Source organism: Macadamia integrifolia, chromosome 7 (assembly GCF_013358625.1).
Source record: "Macadamia integrifolia cultivar HAES 741 chromosome 7, SCU_Mint_v3, whole genome shotgun sequence".
In the NCBI taxonomy this organism is placed as follows: Eukaryota; Viridiplantae; Streptophyta; class Magnoliopsida; order Proteales; family Proteaceae; genus Macadamia; species Macadamia integrifolia.
Window position 1 is genome coordinate 3,772,690 of NC_056563.1, and position 22,874 is coordinate 3,795,563.

At 38.2% G+C, this 22,874-nt stretch overlaps 2 protein-coding genes across 4 annotated transcripts; one reads left to right on the forward strand and one right to left on the reverse strand.

The window, feature by feature from the left end:
* Positions 1-4,982: 4,982 nt before the first annotated feature.
* Positions 4,983-9,705, reverse strand: LOC122083224 (magnesium transporter MRS2-1-like). Of its 2 annotated transcripts, none has more exons than XM_042650951.1 (5): positions 8,948-9,704; positions 6,545-6,673; positions 6,116-6,454; positions 5,964-6,011; positions 4,983-5,500 (listed from the first exon to the last, which is right to left on the reverse strand). In XM_042650951.1, exons 1-5 carry the CDS (start codon positions 9,560-9,562, stop codon positions 5,270-5,272), a joined length of 1,362 nt encoding a protein of 453 aa, XP_042506885.1. In that variant the 5' UTR covers positions 9,563-9,704; the 3' UTR covers positions 4,983-5,269. The 2 variants fall into 2 exon arrangements, with proteins under 2 accessions (XP_042506885.1, XP_042506886.1); XM_042650952.1 differs by having other exon boundaries at positions 5,407-5,500; positions 6,108-6,454; positions 8,948-9,705.
* A 6,616-nt stretch (positions 9,706-16,321) lies between these two features.
* On the forward strand, positions 16,322-22,674 carry LOC122084649 (probable phosphoribosylformylglycinamidine synthase, chloroplastic/mitochondrial). 2 transcript variants are annotated; one of them, XM_042653065.1, is made up of 4 exons: positions 16,322-16,527; positions 17,749-17,799; positions 17,907-22,111; positions 22,298-22,674. In XM_042653065.1, exons 2-3 carry the CDS (start codon positions 17,758-17,760, stop codon positions 22,104-22,106), a joined length of 4,242 nt encoding a protein of 1,413 aa, XP_042508999.1. In that variant the 5' UTR covers positions 16,322-16,527; positions 17,749-17,757; the 3' UTR covers positions 22,107-22,111; positions 22,298-22,674. The 2 variants fall into 2 exon arrangements, with proteins under 2 accessions (XP_042508999.1, XP_042508998.1); XM_042653064.1 differs by having other exon boundaries at positions 16,323-16,527; positions 22,293-22,674.
* Positions 22,675-22,874: the final 200 nt, after the last annotated feature.

The following is a 22,874-nucleotide window of genomic DNA, read 5'->3' on the forward strand; positions in this document are numbered from 1 at the left end:
AAAAAAAAAAAAAAAAAAATGAAGATTTCCTATCTGATCGACAGCCATTTTTGTGCCACTTGGAAGGTTTGGTGAGGTAATTTTGACGATTGGACAGATGGGGTATCTTTGGATTGGCTGTGTCAAATTTGGTCTTGCAATTTCTATTCTCTATTGTATGACTCATCATGTGTGCTCTCTCTCTCTCTCTCTCTCTCTAGACTTTTTTAAACAACTGACCATAATCTCTTCCCTTATTTAAAAGAACATTGATTTTCTACTTGATTGTCAAGTCTTTATCATCATTTGTACAGTAGTTTTGGGCTGAAATAGAATAGTCAATAGAGATGTTTTGTAGCATGGGAGTTCCAATCACAGTCAAGGCATGCATTGCCGACAGGAATTGCACTAGTGATTTCTTGAAGCCATAACATTTTTTGAGATGAAAATGGTGATTGATATTGCTTGCAGCTTGGAAATATCAAAAGTTAGCTTTGATTTGAAGAGCAAGATGGCTGCAGAGATTGCCATGACGAGAGTGGCAGAAACGAATGCTGATTATGTATGGCCGTGGTTGCTAATGAATCAATAAGGAGCATAATGATCCCTACAAAGGAAGCAAGATCAACAATTTGGTCTAACCTTGAACACAAGAAAATGGACATGCATATGTAGAACAACTTAAGCTTGATTCTTATCAGCTTTTACTCAGCCTTATCCCAACTAAATGAGGCCAGACTTATTCTTTGCCTTCGTTTCAATTTAGTTGCCCGAACAAAATTACAAAATTTTGTCCATTGGAAGAATAAAATCTGCACTGGAGGTGGTATAGTTGGCGATCTGGATGGATGTCTGTTTAGTTTCCTTTTGCTTCTAGGAAATTCTTTTGAGATCTTTTATGGGTATCCCTTCAATATTGGGAATACTGTGGCAGGTCTGACTGGGTTGCATTTTGCACTACATATTAGCATGACCTTTGCAAGGTTTTGGCTATTTATAGCTGACATTCTGTTCATTTATTCTTTCTTCTTTTTTGCCATTTTCATTTGTTCACAAAAAAAGAAGAAAAAAAAAAAATGAAACCAAAGGGGCTTATTGTTTGTTGCTTATGCTCTCTGCTTGTGGAAGACGATGAGTTTGCATGAATTCCAATGCTGATAATCAATGGGCTCTCCTCGTTGAATGCACTTTGTTATTACGTAATGGTATAGGAGACTGGAGAGCGGTTAATATTCACTACTATCTGATCTGCTCAATATATCGAAATCTCTTTATTTCTAGGTCTAGTTCATTCTCCTGCAATCCTGAAATTTCGGGTTTTATAATAACCATTCTTTTAGGAGATTAGAAACCACAGTAGTGTGTGTTTGTGTGGGAGGGTGGATGGAAACACTCAAATCATATTATCATGTAAATGAACAGATCCAGTTGGAAGGTGCTAGAAGAGCTAGACGCAGACTTAAAATGATCATTGATGAGTTGGTAAAGAAAGAAATACAAAAACTAGGTCTTCACCTTAGTATGAAATCAAATAGAGTTGTTTGAAGGGCAAAGATTTATATTGCCGACTATATTTAGGTGGGATGGACCGGAGGTGTTGCATTGCCTTGTTTCTTTTCTTTTTCTCCCTTTCCCTCTTCTTTCTTTTATCTTTTAATTTGATGGACTCCAACTTTCTACTTATTTAGGCGACATTGGTGACGCAGAAAAGTGTCTTCAAAAAGGTTCAGTCTGGATCACGACAGTTTAGTTGGCATCAAGCAGCTAGCTCGCATGTACAAGTTGTGTATATAATTGGAAAGTTTTGAAGCCGATAGATGGCCAATTCAGAAAATTCTCTTGATATGGCCAATTCAAAGAGTTCCCTTGGTCCTTGCCAATTCAATATTTGGAAACTTGAGCACGTGAGCTCTACCCATGGTTTAAATTAGGCTTGAAAGGTTTTGTAAATAACTTGCATAGATTTTCTATTCTAGTTTCATTATTAATGAAGATTGTTACTTGTTTATTCATATTTTAAAATGAAGATTTCCTATATGATCGACAGCCATACAATTGGGAAAAGGCTAAATTGTTGTTGCTCTATGAAGGACATTGAAATTAGGGATACCCTTCATTGAGATTTCAAGTAATGTGGGCTAAATTATTGAACTAGTTGTACTTAGAGGTCAATTGTTCTCATGGAATTATCCTCGAGTTCCCAAGGAATGTTCAGATGATGATACAACGAGCAACAACAAAGTGCTCATGTGATGCATGGCACTAAGTGTTCCCTAGGAAACATCTTAGGTAGAGCTGGAAGGAATGTTATGATCATGCATCAAAGTCATTTTGACAAATATTAGAATGAACATAAAAATATGTTCATTAATATTGACAGTATGTTCAATTAGTTTGTTTCATTGTGACTTAATGGTTACAGATTCGAATTGGTAAACAGCCTCTCCGTCAAGCAAGGATAAGGCTGCATACATTATAACTCTCCCCAGACCGTACATTGGCATGAACCTCGTGCAATGGATACAACTTTTTCTATGTTCAATAAACATATACTAAAAAGAAAATCACATAATAAAGCAGCTATAAAGTAATTTTCTTCAGTCCTCCTAGCCCTTTTTGTGTATTCCCTTCTCACACTTAGGTGTATGAATGAAAGACAAAATGAAAAACAAATGGACTGATAAGGAGATTATTTTTATTCTTATCTTGTAAGGAGAAATGAGCACATACATATTTTTATGTTCATATTGTCACTGATATTTGTCAAAATGACTTAATACACATGACCATAGCATTCCACTCTAGCTTAGATGTTGCCTAGGAAACCCCTAGTGCCTATAAATCATATAGAAACTTCGTTGTTGCTTGTTTTATCATCATCTGAACATTCCTTGGGAACCCAAGGATAATTCCATGAGAAAAATTGACCTTAGGTACAACTAGCTCACATGAAACAGATTGAGCTGACTGCTGACCTGATTCTGATCAATTACCATCTACCCTTTGAATGTTTCATATGTAACCACCACATACACAATTGTGTTTCTGCATGTTAGAAATCTGAGGTTAGGTTTATCATAGTCTCTGCATTCCTTCTTGTGACCTCATAGATGTGGCTGTTATCTGTGTTGAGACTTGAGAGGCTGGATCTAGGCTTAGTAGTTTTTCCCCAGTGCCTGTGGTTTTGTATTATGTTTCTCTAGTTGGATCTTACATTCCATCTCCTTGTATTGAAGGAACAAAGCATCGGTCTCATCAAGATTATATGGAGAGGGCAGATAAAGCACGAAGTGAGAGGTTATCTTCAAGTTCTTCCTCTGCTAAATGATCTATGAAAGACCTGTGTCCAAGGAGACTCTTTTCCTTCATAATGTAAGAATGGTTACGGAAAAATCATTTTTGATATCTTCCTCTTTTGTCACTTTGGAATACTACTGTTTGTTCAACCCCCACGAGAATGATAAAATATTGTAATAGTTATGAGATGTGATATCATTATCATGTTCTGAAGAATCTCTCTCTCTCTAATGGTTTTTATGCATATATAAGATAGTTATAACCTGAAAACTGAAAGGAATGTTTACATAAGATTCCAACTCAAGCTTGATCTTTACCAGGAAAAAAAAAAAAAAAGTCTAAGCTTGAAAATTTCATGCCGGAAACATGCGCAATAATAATATGGGAAGAAGACCGATCTCCCAAGTCACATGGCCATACACCGACACAAGAGCCGATAAGGGGGCACGCAAGGGCACCAATAGATGGTGGGTATTTTGTAGGAGTGTCAATCCTGAGCCCGTACTGGTAGGCCCAACCAAGCCCGACTCGCTTAAGGCCCAAACTGAACCGGCCAGTTTAATAATGTGTAGGGCTTCAGCCCGGCTCGTTTATTAAACAGGTGTTCACGGGGCAGGCCACTAGCTCGTCGGGTGCCCGATCAACCCGACTCACTTAAGAAGCCCGCTAGAACCGACTCATCTAGCCCGACCGGCCCGACACCCTTAAAAAATGCCTAAATACCTATTTTACCACTAATACTACAAAATATGAGAAAAGAATATATAGAATTAAAACATCCACATTCTAAATGGGACATTCAATTGTTAAAAAGAGTGTAATTCTTGCAACTTAGATTACATTTTAAAGATATGATTCCCTTGGATATATATATAATTTTCTTTGGATCTTGCTAAATGGGACATTCAATTGTTATCAATTGTTCAATTGCTAAAGACATGATTCCCTTGGTTCGGAATTGTGAATGTTATCCTCTGGTAGTTTTAAAGCCAATAGTTTAATCATTTTAAAAAAAGATTTTAAAGTAGGCACGTTTAGAATCCATTTAGAATTAAATACGTCCATAGCCCGTTTAAGACCCGTTTAAGATAGCCCGATTAAAACCCAAAACCGACCGACCTAATGACAAGCCGTACCATGCTCCCCCAATCTAGACCGTTTAAGTAAATGGGCGTTCATGGTGTAAGGATTTCACATTGCCAAGCCCTATTAGATCCAATCAAGACCCGCCCGACCCGACCGATTGACACCTCTAGTATTTTGTATTTAACAGGGGTGAGGTTATCATTTTGCACCCCTCCTTTCCATGTCAAGGTGCAAGGGCCTCATGATCATGTAGTATTATTTTCCCCTAAATATTCTGTAGTGGAACCTCGACCTAGGAGACTCAAATCCTCTGCAGTGAATGACAGTGGGGATCCCGAGATACACCTCAACTGTCCGTCACTGCCTCCCAGCAGGGGATTTTTGCACTTGATCTGCGGCGCTCTCATGCTCTGTCCATTGAAGATTCCATTATAATTGGCAGACATGACTTGACACCATAGCTAACAAAATATTTTTAAGAAATAAATTTTTATTTTGTAACATTAAAATATATCACTAGTAATAAGATAAATCAATCTAGACCACAAAACCAGCTAAAAAGCAATTGCAATTGACTTTAGATGGTTGACATTCTATAAGATGCTTGGTAAGGAAAGGTCTAAAAAACAGAAGAAAAAAAATTAAATTGTATAAAAAGAGACAATTCCCAGACTTCCTGGGATCACAAATTGGGAATTTCATGTACAAAGGAGGGCATAGCAATATGAGACTTCTATGTCCATAAAACAATAACTGAATTACTAAGAAAGGGGGCCAAAAAAATGCCTTCGATGGAGAGCTTTCTCTTCCTCGACTCTGACATCTTTCCTGAATTCATCTCTCTTTTATTATTTACAAAGAGCATGAAAAAAATCATCTTCCATTTCCCTATTTTTTATTTCTCAATCTACAAGGGCATCAATCTTCTGTATTTGAAGAACAACAAAAATGAGAAGAATATAACCACCCCTATTATTCCAGTGATTACAAGAACCCACTTGAATGCACTTGGATTATCAAACAATGATATCGAGAAGTTCATACCAAAGACCCCTGCTACCACACCAAAGATTGCAACAACAAATGTTGCAGTTGTAAGCAGCAATTCGAATTGGATCAGCTGGTTCCGGACATTATCCTGCAAGAGTAAAAGGAAGCCAACTATAGCCTTCAGAATAAAGAGTCTCTCTCTCTCTCTCAGGTTCATAGGATGATGAGGACCACCACTCAGTGGGTCCAATATAGTTCCTAGTGTTATGGTAATGGTGAAAGGCAATATGTATTATACTCTGCCCTATTGAAGAAGCACCTTCATATTCTAATAAACATCCAAAATATGCTGATAGAATCATCAAATCGCGGAAGTCTTCAATATGGTTTTCCTACACAAGTGTGTAACACCAGTAGCAAGCTACACAGCCCTCTCACCAGGTACCAGCCGACCAGCGTGTGAATTGGATATCCTAAGCTCTACAAGAAAAACAGGACCAGAGGGAAGAGGGAAAAAAGGATGTTGTCTTGGTGGTTTCTTTTATACAATTCTTGGATTTCCAATGTTTTTTGCAGACCAGAAAAAAAGGGCAAAAGAAGGGAATACAAACCAACTGAATGTTGATGAAGTCCTCTGTATCATCAATGTACTCCTTCAGCTGGAAAGAGAGGGGTAGCAAGTCAGAGAGAATTAAATAATTCCATTCATTCCCAAAACATGAGGGAAAAAAAAAACAGAGAGAGAGAGAGAACACATATTTACAGATGTCAGCTTGTTGAGGGTACTATCAATGACCACGAAGTATGCCTCTAACAACATTTCCAGCTCTTCTATGTTCTCAGTGGCGGTCTCTGAACTCCTCATGCTCTCATGCCTGCTTCTTGCGATGCTCAAGCTCTTTTCAAGCTTCCGGCTATCAGGAGGTGAAGAAACAGGAGAAACTGGAGCAGAAACCGAGAGTGCACCCCCAGCTGAGCTGTACCCCATCAAGGACTGATCACCATAGAATGATGATGACTCCATCCGCCTCTTCTTCTCAGTTAGATACATTTCAGCCATATCACCATCGTCATCCATTAACTGCTCTATTTCATCCCTTACCTACACAGTGAAATCTCTACAAAAGTCTAAATGTGTTGGCTAGCATTATATTGTAGATGAAATAAAAAAGAACACGAAATTGGAAAGTACCTTCTGAACTCTACGAGTCAAAGCAACAAGTCTACTCTTCAAGCGACGTACACGTTCCAAGTTCAAGGTACTGATCTTTGAAGTCAATTCATCTAACAAAGGATATGCTTCTATCTCTAACTCCGCAGCCTGTTTAACATCGATGAATTGCAAACCCTTAAGTTACTAGCTTGAAGAATGGAATATGCATGACATGGTTATAAGCATCTTCTTTCTTTTCATAACAAAAAAACTATAATGACTTCAGGGTAATCAAGTAATTAACACCTATAATTAAGATGTGGTGTAAATAGCTTCATATGAGAAAGGAAGCAGAACAACACCCACACCCCCGGGGGAAGAAAAAAAGGAAAGATAATTGCTAACACAGTAGCGTACAAACAAATATGAGTCCCCTTTATGAGAATTTATTTATATATACTTGATTCTACATGATAATAAGAACTAGAGCAAATACTTTAGCAAAGAAAAAAAAGAACTAGAGCAAATAGTCATCTGATGCTCAAGAATATTGAAGGCAAACTATACAGTTCCATCACAACAATAGGTAAAACAAAAGGTGAGATATCTAATAAGATGCCAGTATTGGTGATAATAATAGCGGACAAATAACATGAAGCTTAAGGTAAAACAAGACTTAGCCCAGTTAAACACTATCCTCATTATAGAGTTCAGCTAAATGAACCCTGTTTTTCCTTTCCACTCTCTATAAGGCCATATCTACCATCAAACATTAAAGTCTTTTCTAACTACCTTAAAGAAAGTTATTGTTGAATTTGTATTTTCCATTAGGGCCTTCAACTTGTTAACCTGTCTCTGGAAGGGCAGTCATTGTTCTTCATTGCCCATTGATGAATTACTGGTTCTCTCCATCCTTACAATAAAACAATTGATTTAACAGCAGCACATCTATGATTTATAATTCAGCTCAAGATTATTGAAGGCAAACTATATACAGTTCCATCACAACAGTAGGTAAAACAAAAGGTGAGACATCTAATAAGATGCCAGTATTGGTGATGCTAAAAGCAGACAAATAACATGAAGCTTAAGGAAAAACTAGACTTAGCCCAGTTAAACACTATCCTCATTATAGAGTTCAGCTAAATGAACCCTGTTTTTCCTTTCCACTCTCTATAAGGCCATATCTATCATCAAACATTAAAGTCTTTTCTAACCACCTTAAAGAAAGTTATTGTTGGATTTTTATTTTCCATTAGGGCCTTCAACTTGTTAACCTCTCTCTAGAAGGGCAGTCATTGTTCTTCATTGCACACTGATGAATTACTGGTTCTCTCCATCCTTACAATAAAACAATTGATTTCACAGCAGCACATCTCTGATTTATAATTCGAGAATCGTTGCTTGTCTCAATGATGTGAGTAGTTTAAGTCTATGCAGGTCCTTGAATGGTATGTTTCTAGCACCTGCACTGATCCTTTCCTTTCAGTCTCTGGTTAATGGTGCAGTACCAAAATATTGAGGGTCTGATATGTTTTCATTCTCAAAACAGGCATAAATGGTCAAAATTAAAAATTTATTAAAAGAACAGAACCATTCCTTTGGTTGAGAGGATTACAGATTACACTACTTCTGAGTGAATAGGTACTAATAACACATAGAAGAGAAGTGAAATCCCAAAAGCAATTAAATTCCAAACAGAATCACTTGTCAGAGGCACAATCACTAAATCTCCGAATATTGCTGCAGAAAAGGAATCGATATGAAAATTTCAGAGGAAGGCTGTAGTTGCCTCGAAAATACCAGGTTCATCCCTTCATCAGCTAGTTTATTATTTAGAACTAGAGAGACACTTATCAAACTGAAACATGGTAAAATCTATATCGCTTATGGTCCCGTGTGAAACAAAGAAGATGCAAGACAAGATGATTGTCTTTCTAGGAGAACAATAGTTTTACTATCTGCTTCTATCTGCTTCATCTTTCCTTAATTCCTCATCAGTTCAATGTCCAACATTGATCCTGAAAAGAAACGTTAGGTTAGCAAGTATCTGGAGTTTTTTTTCTTTTTAATCAATTTTGACGATAAAAACTGCAACTCCGCCAACATGACAACGCCACCCTAATCTTAGAAACTGCAAAGTCAAATTCCTTACACACGACTAGGCATTTTTTATTAATTGAGTAATTCCAAACAACCAACTAGAAACCTAACAAATTTCAATTCCAAACACATTAAATAGAAAAGACTGAAACTTTTGAGGCTCAAAAATTGAACTAATGAAGAAAAACTAGATGAGCAAAACTAAAAAGCAATCATCTTAAATCAGTAAAACCAACAACCAGACAATTCTATTTGAACATATGCATCCAATGAATCAATGGGTGTAAACTGGAAAACAGTAACAATAAAGCCTCTAATTAGGAGCTCTTCCCCACGCACCTGAGCATCAAGAAAGGTACAAGCAGACTCCAGAGCCACTTCAAGCGCCCTAAATTCGAAGGGCAGGTAATCAGGCGACGTCTCTCCAAACCTGTTATCAAAATTCGTATTTCCTCCTCTACTTCGACTCAAATTAGACCCATCGGATTGCCAAACGTCCCCAACCGCAGGTGTGGTCAAACGCTTCTGAAGCTCCACTACGTACTTCAACACATATTTATCGAGTGAATTCAAAAGCAAAACCTCATCAGCCGTAATTATACATCGAATCTGCTCTAGATTTACGACAATCGCCTTCTCTCTACCGAGAATCGTAGATGGGTATACAAAGAGTGGGTCAAGCAATCTGAGATCACGTGCTGGGAGATCACAGCGGCGCATCATGGTGAATTTGTCGACTTCGATGATCTGAGAATTCCCAGATGTATCAACGCGAATCCATGACCTAAGACCTTGCCCACGCTTCTTCAATCCCAGAACATCCATTCCCTGCAAAAGCGGCCGACCGGAACCCGAAGGCCAAGAAGTTGGGTTAACAGACGAAGATGGTCTTCCAGGGAGGTTAATCGACGAAGCGGGCCTCGGCGGAAGGAGGCGCTCTTTCAAGTCCGCCATTAATGGAGAAACTCCAACTTCTGCTTCTCTACAGTGAGCGAAACAGAGAAAGAGAGGAGCGATTCTATTCAGTTCAGTGGGGAATATATCAAAGAACCTCAAATGATCCGTTGCTTTGCTTGTTATATATTATCGGAATCAAGAGAGAGATGATTGGGGAGTTTAGAACTAATATGGATAATAAAGCGTGGGGCCTACTTATGCAGAGATGGACGGTTAGGATCGCTTATAGATTTCATCCAACGGTGGATTTCTGAGCAGTACGTGGGTGTTGATTTACACTATATTGATTTTTGCGTTAAGGAAGGCGACAATGATTTGAGGATTAAAATTAGTTATTGTGGGAGCTTTTGCTGAGGCCTGTGGAGGGGAAACCCCTGTGGAGGAGGAAGGTGGGAGGAAACTGCCTCTTCTGCCGTTCTGGTGCTACTGTCGCCAGTAGACAGCATAAGCAAGGAAGGCCAAGTTTGCTTCATTGCAAGGGAGAATGATCTTTTCACGCATCATCATTACCTTTTGTCACGTGTGCATAGATTGACCATTGCATAAGCTTGGGATTTCTTAATTTGTACTTTACATTGGATCTATTAGTTTCACATCGACTTTAGTCACTAAAATTTTTTTAATTCTTTTTTATTATTATATATATTTATACATTTAAATAATATATTTATGAAATTTTGATTCGAATTAAATTATTACATTTCAATTGAATAGATTCCTGGTATAAGTGTGCTGTAAAATAATTGAAGTGAATTATTTGATTTTTTTTTTTGAGTAAATGAGTACAAGATTTTGAATTGTTATTTTTCATGTATAAAAAAACTCTATATTCTTTAAGAAAAAAAAAATATGCTAGTAGTAATTAAACCTAGGTTTATTATTTTAGTTGGCCTTTTATATTTAAATTATTATGAAAATATATTTTATTCAGTATATAAAAAATTACAATGAAATACTGGTAATATGTCTTCGGAGTAATACACAAAATAACGGTGAATATATAGACAAGGGTTCAAATTTAGATAAAAAAATTAAAAAATTAAAACTTGGATTTGGAAGGGATATGGAAAAATAGTTTTGGCCTAATCTCATGGCTTTTGTTATATAAATGCATATGCTTGCTTTTCACTAGATTCTATTATCCAATGAATTTAATAGGATAACCCATTAATGAGTGCTATTTTCATAACATGATAGAAAGGCCATTCAAACACGAATTCCTTTAAAAAACTACTATGGCATTCACCTTGAGGTTATGTAACCATCCAAAAGGATATTTGATATATTAGACAAGTTATAAAAATTGAAGTTCCCACTTTGCTACTTAAATACAATCGAACTAATCAAATTGATTACGCAATAATGTATAAAGGTATAATAGGTTAGATGAGCATTTCATGTCTAGTACACATTATAATATCAATGTGAGTACACAAAAAATAGTAACATATAGAAGATTCTTTTGAACTTCTATTAATTTGAAGAAATAAAAATAATTAGATTTTTATTTTCTTTAAACATTAAGAGCCCGTTTGTTTAGTGGGGAATTGATGGGGTGGGATCTATGGAGCGGGATAGTAGTACGAATTATCCCACCCCATGTGATTTGTAACCATTTGGTTATAAGGGGTGGTATTTTGGGAAGACAATCAAAAAACTTGCGCTTTTGCTTGTCGGCCGACGTGGATGGCTATTTCTCCCGCCCTAGCCTTTTCCAAAACTTTGCTGGGAAAGCCGTTGAAGATTGCGATAGCTACGCACTCAAGGCAACTGCAATATGGAACCGCTCTCTTTGTAACCCCTGCAACTCATATTTCCCCTTTCCTTCCTCTATCTCACTCACTCTCCCTCCTCAATCCTCCCTTTCCACCTGGGCTGCATTTAAAAAAAAAGCATGGGATTTATGGGCAGCGGATCCACCTCTCTCAGCCATCGGCACCACGACTAGCATCCTTAACACTGTAACATCAACATGAAAAAAGAAAGAAAGAAAGAGTGAAGGGGAACAGTAAAAACCAGAGAATTAGAGCATGGACTCTTCCAAAATCAAAAGAAAAAAATTAAATTCCCCAAATCACAAACACAGGAAACCTAAATTAAAAATCTCTACCATCAAAATCAACCCATTAATGGAGCTGGAGAACCTAAATCAGAATCCCAACCCCGCAAACTCCTTGGCTCCATTTACTTCCTCGTCTGGAACCGCTCTCTCTGCAACCCAAAACCTGAAACCCATTGCCGTGACTCTTCATCTCTAAGCGTTTGATAAAACTGTTTCGTTTTACTTATTTTAAAATAGAAATAGAAATTTTTACTTATTTATGGTTCAAGAAATGACCCAGGCGAAACAAGTTCAACTTGTTTCGCTGTTTCTGGAAACCGTCACTGGTTACCATCGACTTCTAAAAACATGACTTATCAAATACCTTCAATTTCATTTCTATTTCTAGAAACGGAAATTTATGTTTCTGTCGTTTCTTGAAACAGAAACGGTAGAAACGTTATCAAACGGGCCCTTCATCTCTCTATCTCAAACATTCCGCCCCACCGCACATGACAACAAACGAGGTATGGAATCAGTAAAGTAGGGTGAACTTCAATTTTCCCTTTACTTTACTATCCTGTCCGTCACCCCACTAACATGTGGGTCCCATCTCCATAACAATCACACCCCAACATCCCCGCTAAACAAACGGGCCCTAGGTATAAAAGGGTCTCTTGAATATTGAAGAGGCATTCACTGAAAAAAAAAAAAATATATATATATATATATATATATTGAAAACCACTAGAAGCTTGTAAATAAATACTTTAGGAATATTTGTCACTTTAAATGCTTAATAGAAATAAGCCAAACAAAAGGTGACAGGTTTTGTCTTTACATGTATAATTTTTAGTAGGAAGATGATTTGTTTCATTTTAATTTCATGAATTAGACTTTTCTTGCGTCCTCCTCCTCTAAGTAGTTTTTAATATATTAGGTAATAAAAAAGTTGATGATTGGACAACACAACTTCCGTTCATCACCAAACCAAAATGACCACCAAAATAAAATTCACAATTAACTCTTAAATTGGTTTGGCCTACTCCACATCAAAGACTATTCACACAAATAATATAGATTAATCCATAACAACTAAAAATATTTGGAAATATTAAAAAAAAATAAAAACCTGAAGAAAATTGAAGAAAAATTAATATAATCTTAGAAAATATCCACCACTTAAAAAGTCAGAACCTTCATGAAAATCTTGGTTTTTTCATCCTATACATGAAATCTTAAAAATAAACTCAAGAATGTTTACTTCTGTATGGAATTTTGTTTCCTTACTAAACTGATAATGTTTGCTATAGTAATTCCTAGAAGGTTGCTTGCCCAATGACTTAGCTCCACAAACTCATTTTGTTGGGGTGAAGATGAGGATTTATTTTTTCTCAAAAAGAACTTAGGTGAAAAGTGATATCTTGGTGGCCAAGAAAGTAGAATCATTACAAACAGAGACTCTCTCAATATCACAATTTACTATTATAGACACTATGATTTTGTAGAACCTCCTTTGGATCCCCGCAAATTTTGATGGTCTTCTTTTTTGAGGTTTTCTTCTTCATTAATCTATATATTTTATGGGCCGAGTTTTCCCCCGTGCACCACACGCCATCAAGGCCACTCGAAAGGAGGCAGGGGTAGGACTTCCGACCCTTGGATCGCACGGTGAACCTCACTGCGTAGTCAAAAGAAACTTTATCCATATTTTATTGTAATTTTTTTTCTCCACTGTTTGACTAGGTTTTCATGCATCACATGGAAATAGTTATTTACATTTTACATTCCAAAATTAGAATTTGTATTTCTTGCATCTAACCATGTTGTTTAGGTTCTTACTAAAGGAAAAATATATATATATATATATATATTTATGTTGTTTTGGTGATTTATGTTTTCCAAGAGTTCATTAGGGTTTCATGTGTCATCTCACAAACTTTTATGATTTTTAGCCGCTATTTTTTTTTTTTCCAGTAAGTTCTATGCATATAGGGTACCCCTAATTTATTTCTTTTTTCAAAAATTCCAAAAACTTTCTATGGTATTTCTTAACAGTATAGCTTTTATGATAATTTTTCTTTCAATTTTTATCATTCATATGCCTATTATTTCATGCGTAGTTGCATCCCACAAAACAACATTTTTATCCTAATTTAGTTTCTATAATTTCCCATATTTCATATTCTGTTACATCACAGTAGTTACATGTTACATATTGTGTTTCACACAACCCCCATGGTTTTTTTTTTTTTTTCATATCCCCCATACTTATTCATTGCATTTTAGGCTTTATTTGTATTTATTAGGCTAGATTCCATTCATTCTAAACTAATTAGAGTTTCTTGCCTTTTTAACTTTTTAATATTTTAGTATTTATATCTGCCAACAAACATTCCTTATGCAGCGCAACTGGATTAAGTTAAGTTTATGAACTTTCATTATATAAATTAGATTTTTTTTTTCTTTCTTAAATTCATCTCTTATCTTATATAAATCAGATTTTATTTTCATTTTTGCATACTAACTTTTCAAATATGGCATGATAGAGATTTGTGAATATCTTTATCTTCCTTTTTTCTTTTTTTAATAGTACGTTTTCTTTCCATTTTGATGTGTTACGTTGTATGTATTTAGGTTTAGAACAATTAGAATGCCATGTATGGAAGATTGATTTTAAGTCAGGTAAACCGACGTGCACCAACACCATACCTGTATCATAACTTGACCCCTTTTTTTATCTCGTGGCCGAATTAGTTAAAATTGGAGTCAACCAGAATAAAGATCATTAAAGCATATAAATGAATGCATAACATGTGGGATCATATATCCCCAAAACCTAGGTGGTGACTCCCGAAGGAAAATCGTGGGTCCTGTGACCCTAAAAACTTATCCACAATTTAGTGACCCCATTGGGAAACGTATTTATTGACAGTTTATATTATAGTAAATAATTAATTATTCTAATCCTTTATTTTTGTATCATATGTAATGACTTCTTGTGTACTAACCATCATGATTTTATAATATTCACACATATTTACATCATTTCCTGCCTAAAACTAGCGACTTAGCTAAATGATGTAGTTTGCCATCGAGTTGTTAGTGTACTCGTTTGATAGCTTTGTGAAGGCAAGCGTGATAATATCTTGTGGTGCTTCTATGCTAAGGGTAGAAACTCATTTCCAAGGCCTACCACATGCATCATATAGGAACTTAGAACTTGAACACCCTAGGTATCCCACAACTAACATAAAGATATTTGTTTATCATGGACAACAGTAAAAGTATTTTTTGACCAAATTTTGACATACTTACCATCATCCATGTCTCTTAGAGCTCCCCAATTAGAGTAACATGTCATCCATGCCGGAATCGATCCAAAGCAGTATGGTTCTCAATACTCAAACAAAGGGTAGGTCTATACCTTGACCCAAACACTAGACTTGAACTAGGTCATATTATCTGGTCAAATTAAGGTCCAGATATCCTCTCCATGGTGCTTAACTATCCCGGGTTGGGTTAGGCAGGATCACACTCCCTTTTAGGCTTCGGTTTCCCATGAAAAAAAAATAAATAAAATAAAACTTGCCAATGGTGGGAAAGGGGGGAGAAAGAAGACATCTCTCTCTCTCTCCCCCTTAACCAATTGGCTTATGAATCTTCATAGATTTTGTAAAAGGTGACCAAAGATTTATATTGAACCCCGACAGGAGGTTTACAGAGTTAATAATAGAAAGACTTGTCCCCAAATCTGGCCCTCCCCCACCTTAGGCAAGCTTCCAATATGGAATAGTAAAATTAAAAGGGGAACTTCACTTTCCATTCCTGTCCTTTTATGTCACCTACTCCATTACCATGTGGATCCCAATCTCACAAAAATTCTAAACTTCACTTTTCAATTACTGTCTATTTATGTCATTTACCCCATCAACATTGGATTGGTATCCTCTTTAACACCAACCATCCATCCAAGAGCTTAGAAGGCTTGGACACACATCCCCAGGTGTTGGCAAGTGTTGGGATGTATGATCAAGTCCTCTCAACCTTTGGATGATTCATTGAAGTGGCATTGGAGGGTGCAATAATTGGAGAAGACCCCGATTCCATCCAATCCCACAAGAATCTCACCCTATAATCCCTTCTAAACAAACAAGCCTTAGGGTAAGTTAAAGAGTGGGTTGATACTCTGATTTACTTGAACCAAATCAAATGGGATAGGAAAACCCGACTGTCCCGTACAATAGAGGGATAATTTAGGAATTTAAAGCATCAACGGAAAGAGAAAGATAGAAATTTATTTTCAGGGAAATTAGAAAAGAAATCCGTAAGGCAGCTTAGGTAATTTATAAGTGAAATATAAGATCCTGATGGAGAGATTTTTTTTCCCAAAACGGCAAAAGATTGCTGCTCAGCTGTGTGATATTTTTTCCCTAAAATGGAAAAAATTGCTACATCAACATGGGCCAATGAAAAGAAAGATTAGGATATCGGTCACGGGCAAAGCGGTCATTTTGTCCTCCCCATTATAGGGGCGCAGACTGTAAACAGCCTCGCAGCGATCCTTCGCCCACGGTGAACTCATCGCTTCTTTTTTATTTTTTTGTTTAAAAAAAAAAAAAAAAAAAGGAATTGTAACTTTGTATGGAGTCCTTTTTTTTTTTTTTTTTTTTTTTTGGTAATTAGCGTTGTATGGAGTCCACCTCACCACTTCAACCGGAATATAGAGGTGAAGGAATTGAAACCCTGTAACCCTGGCTGTATGCGTATCTATTCCGCAATCCGCATGGCGCTTATATGAGACTTTCTTCTGACGAAGAGCAACAGCCCCTACTAATTTTCATATTTTCTCCGGTCACTGAATCCGTGATTTGTCTCGCTCGGCAGAGTCGAAGTGATCCCATCACACACTACACTCTACGTAAGTACTCTGATTTTTATCTTCATTTTTTCATATCTGAATTTTACTGTAATTTGATGGTGCTCTCAGAACTCTCAACTCTCACGGTTATAGTTAGTAAAAACGCTTTTTTTTTTTTTACCGTAAAACCCCATTTACCCTTAACGCTAAAACCCTTCGGTCTTCTCTGGACTATGGTCTCGCTCTCGTCGCCGGTCAAAGGTCGCCCTCCCTGGTAGTTCTCTGTTTCTATGCTGCCTGTGACCTTCGATTGAAGAAACGAGCTTGGCTTCGGATGAGAGACCGATCCACCTTTGAAAATCTCCAGAACATACAATAAATTAAGATAAAAGTTATGATTTTCAGTGTTGAGAAGTTGAATTACCTTTCATCTTCTCAGGCACCATTTTTTTTTTTTTTTTCAAATCAATGAACCCTTTAATCTACTGATCTGACCATGATATAGGGAGATTGATATTTACTGTTAATATGATCTGAAGAAAATTAGACAATGGTTATATTGATTATGGAATTCAACATCACCAATTTGATCTTTATTCCTTGAAAATTGCTTTCAAAATTTCAGACAAGGTACCAGACTTAAAGGATTTCTATTATGGATTTAAATTTTATTGGGAGATTGAGTTAAGTCATTTTGTGAGTTGCAACTTCCTGGTGTTCTGGAAAAGAAACAGGCACCCATCCGGATATGCTAAAATTGCAGGGAGGGTCATATTCGCAATTTTAGTTTATTCAAGAGCTATTTTGGAGTCATAGTTGGAGTAGGATTTTTAGTTTTTAGCTATTATATTGTGCTTATTTCAGTTGTGAGGGTTCCTTCTGATAAATTCATATTCTACAGTCAGTTATTTTGTTTATTAGATGATGTATATGCCTGTTGCATGTGAAAATATATCCATACTTTTGCTTTTTGTATTTTTATGAAAGAATTCTATTAAACACATATTAAACCCATATCATATTATTTCCATACACATTTTTTTTAATACACGTACGTATTGGTACATATATTTCGAACCACTACTGTTCAGAAACTTTCATTAATGGAAAATTGGACTTCACTTTATTATTGTTAATCTCTGGCTTTCTAATCCATGAGAACCCAAGAAACTGTAATCAACCCATTTCATTGGTTTCTGTGTGATTAAAATTAAACAATGGTCATCCCAGATTGTTCTTACTTGCATTGAAAGCTTATGAACTTGAGTTTTTGTTTGGTAGAATTAATAAATGGCTGCTGTGGGGGAGATTACAGTGGCAGAGTTCCTGCAGGTACAATTAGTTTTGAATTTTATCCTTTCCAACCCATCTCCCTCCTATGCAGAAAAAAAAATAATAATAATAATAATAATTCTGTGAAATGTTCTTTGATTTTGCAGGGTTCACGGAGGCAAAACCTGTTTCTGCAGAGGAGTTCTCGTAAGCATATAGACCGTTTGCTTTGGGGTTCCCATCGCCAACAAAGCTATTCAAGGAGGCTATTTCATGGAGGTGTTGCTTCTAGGGATCTGCTGCATATAAAACCCAGGGCTGTAGTTTCTGGAATGGTGAGCAGTTTGGTGAATGAAGAACCAAATGAGATTGGAAGTACCACTGGGGAGGTTATACATTTTTATCGTGTCCCCCTGATTCAAGACAATGCAACCGCAGAGCTTCTCAAGTCGGTTCAAACCAAGATTTCCAGTCAGATTGTTGGTCTGAAAACTGAACAGTGTTACAATGTTGGGCTTAGCTACGGGCTCTCAAAAGAGAAACTTGGAGTACTAAAATGGCTTCTCCAAGAGACCTATGAGCCTCAGAATCTGGCTACTGAGAGTTTTTATGATAAGGAGAGACAAAAAGGTGCCTCCACTGTGGTTGTTGAAGTTGGGCCCCGTCTGTCTTTTACGACAGCATGGTCTGCTAATGCTGTATCAATTTGTCAAGCTTGTGGATTGACTGAGGTGAGCCGCATGGAGAGGTCAAGGAGATACTTGTTGTATCTTAAGGCAGGGCCTGGTTTGCTGCAGGAATCGCAAATTAATGAGTTTGCTGCAATGGTTCATGATCGAATGACGGAGTGTGTTTATCCCCAAAAGCTAATGTCATTTCAAACTAGTGTAGTTCCTGAGGAAATCCGGTACATTCCAGTCATGGAGAGGGGACGGGAAGCATTGGAGGAGATCAACGAGAAAATGGGTTTGGCATTTGATGAACAGGATCTACAGTATTACACAAGGCTCTTCAGAGCTGACATCAAGAGGAACCCAACAACTGTTGAACTTTTTGATATTGCACAGTCTAACAGTGAACACAGCAGGCACTGGTTTTTTAATGGGAAAATTGTTATAGATGGCCAGCTTATGACTAGGACTCTTATGCAGATTGTTAAGAGCACTTTGCAGGCAAATCCAAATAACTCTGTCATTGGCTTCAAGGACAACTCAAGTGCAATCAGGGGCTTCCTGGTGAAGCAGTTACGGCCAGCACAGCCTGGTTCAACATCTTTGTTGAGCATTGCTGGTCGTGACCTTGATATCTTATTTACTGCAGAAACACACAACTTCCCTTGTGCAGTGGCACCTTGTCCTGGTGCAGAGACAGGTGCTGGTGGTCGTATTAGGGATACCCATGCTACTGGGAGGGGGTCTTTTGTTGTTGCCTCCACAGCTGGTTATTGTGTTGGCAACCTTCATATTGAAGGGTCCTTTGCACCTTGGGAAGATCCATCTTTCACATACCCTTCAAACTTGGCTTCCCCTCTGCAGATTCTTATTGATGCAAGCAATGGTGCATCTGACTATGGGAATAAATTTGGTGAACCATTGATTCAGGGATACACTAGAACTTTTGGAATGAGACTCCCAAGTGGGGAAAGGAGGGAGTGGTTAAAGCCAATCATGTTTAGTGGAGGGATTGGGCAGATTGATCACATTCATATATCCAAAGGTGGGCCAGAAGTTGGGATGCTAGTTGTTAAGATTGGGGGACCAGCTTATAGGATAGGAATGGGTGGTGGTGCAGCATCAAGCATGGTGAGTGGCCAGAATGATGCAGAGCTTGATTTTAATGCAGTACAGCGAGGGGATGCAGAGATGGCACAGAAGTTGTACCGTGTTGTCCGTGCTTGTGTTGAAATGGGGGAGAAGAACCCAATTATCAGCATCCATGACCAGGGTGCTGGTGGAAATTGTAATGTTGTCAAAGAAATAATCCATCCAAAGGGTGCTGAGATTGATATTCGAGCAATTGTAGTCGGTGACCACACAATGTCAGTTTTAGAGATATGGGGTGCTGAGTACCAAGAACAAGATGCAATACTTGTGAAGCCTGAGAGCCGCAGTCTTCTGCAATCAATTTGTGACAGAGAAAGGGTGTCGATGGCTGTTATTGGAGCTATCAGTGGTGAGGGTCGAATTGTTCTTGTAGATAGCTTAGCTAGGGAACATTGCCATTCCAGTGGACTTCCTGAGCCCCCTCCTGCTGTGGATCTTGAGCTTGATAAAGTGCTTGGTGATATGCCTAAGAAATGCTTTGAATTCAACAGGATGGTTCAAGCCCGGGAACCACTTGATATTGCCCCTGGGATCACATTAATGGATTCTTTAAAAAGGGTATTAAGGCTTCCGTCAGTTGGTTCGAAGCGCTTTTTGACAACTAAAGTAGATAGGTGTGTGACAGGTCTTGTGGCACAGCAGCAGACTGTTGGACCCTTGCAAATTACACTTTCTGATGTTGCAGTCATTGCTCAAACATATGATGATCTGTCTGGGGGTGCTTGTGCAATTGGGGAGCAGCCCATCAAGAGTTTGCTAGATCCAAAAGCGATGGCGAGACTTGCTGTGGGAGAAGCACTTACAAATCTCATCTGGGCAAAGGTTACTTCTCTTTCTGATGTGAAGGCGAGTGGGAACTGGATGTATGCTGCTAAGGTTGATGGGGAAGGAGCTGCAATGTATGATGCTGCTATTGCTCTTTCAGAAGCAATGATTGAATTGGGTATTGCAATTGATGGGGGTAAGGACAGTCTTTCCATGGCAGCCCATGCTTCTGGTGAGGTTGTCAAGGCTCCTGGAAATCTTGTCATCAGTGTTTATGCCACTTGCCCAGATATAACATTGACTGTGACTCCGGACCTGAAGCATGGTAATGATGGTGTGCTGCTTCACATTGATTTGGCCAAAGGGAAACGGCGCTTGGGTGGATCTGCCCTTGCTCAGGTTTTTGACCAAGTTGGAGATGAATGTCCTGATCTCGATGATGTCCCTTACCTGAAAACAGTTTTTGAGTTTGTTCAGGAACTGCTTACTGGTGGACTGATCTCAGCTGGCCATGATATCAGTGATGGTGGGTTGATTGTTTGTGTCCTAGAAATGGCATTTGCAGGGAACTGTGGTGTCCTTTTGGACTTGAATTCACATGGCAAGAGCCTCATTGAAGCACTCTTTGCAGAAGAGCTAGGTCTAGTCCTTGAGATTAGCAAGAAGAACTTGGATGTAGTGATGGAGAAGCTTCACAGGTTTGGCATTTCCTTTGATGTCATTGGGCATGTAACTGCTTCACCCATTATAGAACTAAAGGTTGATGGGGCAATCCAATTGAAAGAGGAAATGTCCCACCTTCGAGACATGTGGGAGGAAACCAGTTTCCACATAGAAAGGTACCAAAGGTTGGCTTCCTGTGTTGAATTAGAAAAAGAGGGCTTGAAGAGTAGGCAAAAGCCTTCGTGGATGTTATCCTTCACCCCTACATTTACTGATTTAAAATGGATTGAAGCAAGTACAAAACCGAAAGTAGCTATGATCCGAGAAGAGGGTAGCAATGGGGATAGAGAAATGTCTGCCGCATTTTATGCTGCTGGTTTTGAACCCTGGGATGTCACAATGTCAGACCTTCTCAGTGGGGCAGTCTCTCTGCTCCAGTTTCGCGGGATCGTGTTTGTCGGAGGTTTCAGTTATGCAGATGTCCTGGACTCTGCAAAAGGTTGGTCAGCCTGCATAAGGTTCAACCAACCTCTGTTGACACAATTCCAGGAGTTCTATAACAGGCCTGACACATTCAGTCTTGGAGTTTGCAATGGGTGTCAGCTTATGGCTTTGCTGGGTTGGGTCCCAGGAGCTCAAGTTGGAGGCACCCTTGGTATGGGTGGGGACCCATCTCAGCCAAGGTTCATCCACAATGAGTCTGGTAGGTTCGAATGCCGCTTCACCAGTGTGACAATCGGTAACTCACCCGCGATAATGTTCAAGGGAATGGGGGGTAGTACATTGGGTGTGTGGGCTGCTCATGGTGAGGGGAGGGCATATTTCCCCGACAATGATGTTTTGAATCATGTCCTTAAACTTAACTTGGCCCCACTGAGATACTGTGATGATTATGGGAAGGTGACAGAGTTTTATCCTTTCAACCCGAATGGGTCCCCATTGGGAGTAGCGGCAATCTGTTCACCAGATGGGAGACACCTCGCCATGATGCCTCATCCTGAGCGATGCTTCTTGATGTGGCAGTTCCCATGGTATCCAAAGGAATGGGATGTGGACAAGAAAGGCCCCAGTCCATGGATGCGGATGTTTCAAAATGCTAGGGAGTGGTGTTCATGAGGAAGGTTAGCAAAAGGCAAACTGTTTCTAATTAAATGCTTGTGTCTTCATATATTTATCCCTCATCTAAACAGGTTTTAGAAAGTGAAGTGGAAAATCAAGGTTGAATTTATCAATAAATCACCTCTTTTTTTTAGCATTTCATGTTATTCTCAAAGTTAAAGTATCTTGGCTCTTCTTTTGTAGGGCAGAAGTCAAATCTGGGGATTGTTTAATAGAGAGAGAGAATGTTACCTGGTCGCGTGGCTCAGGGGCCAATGGGAGTATGCGTTGAGGCATCCAACAATGGGTAGGGTGGTCATTTTTCTGCCCGTGTCTGGGCACAGGAGTGCACGACTGGGTAGCATGCTTTTCTCCTTCATAGTGGAAACTGCTTTTTTGTATTTTAGCTGTTTGATGTCTGGTTATTTGGTGAACCCTTTGGTTAAAGAGTGCATATATGATGCTTCCTGTATTTATTACTGTGAATGTGAGTGTCCTACTGATCCATACTCATAGAATCTTGAATAAGTTCAGGTGGATGTACCTATTCTATCAAAATAAATAAATAATATGCATATTAAAAAAACTAATGCAGTTACTTAGAAGTTATGTTTAAAGAAGTGTTGTTATTTCATAGGACTGGGCTGTTCCCCTGGCTGTGATGGATTGATTTGTTCAATTTGAGGATGATTATTGTGATTTGAAATTTCTGACTTAAATGCTAACAGTATACATTAGTTCAGGCTGCAACTTGATTGGTAAGTGAGATAGCAGTACTTTGGTCCA

Coding starts and splice junctions, on each gene's coding strand:
- LOC122083224 (XM_042650951.1), bottom strand. CDS start 9,562: ATGGCGGACTTGAAAGAGCGCCTCCTTCCGCCGAGGCCCGCTTCGTCG. Junction 6,012..6,115: donor CCCTCAACAAGCTGACATCT/GTAAATATGTGT, acceptor CTCTCTTTCCAG/CTGAAGGAGTACATTGATGA. Junction 5,501..5,963: donor ACTTCATCAACATTCAGTTG/GTTTGTATTCCC, acceptor TTACTCTTGCAG/GATAATGTCCGGAACCAGCT.
- LOC122084649 (XM_042653065.1), top strand. CDS start 17,758: ATGGCTGCTGTGGGGGAGATTACAGTGGCAGAGTTCCTGCAG. Junction 17,800..17,906: donor CAGTGGCAGAGTTCCTGCAG/GTACAATTAGTT, acceptor TTGATTTTGCAG/GGTTCACGGAGGCAAAACCT.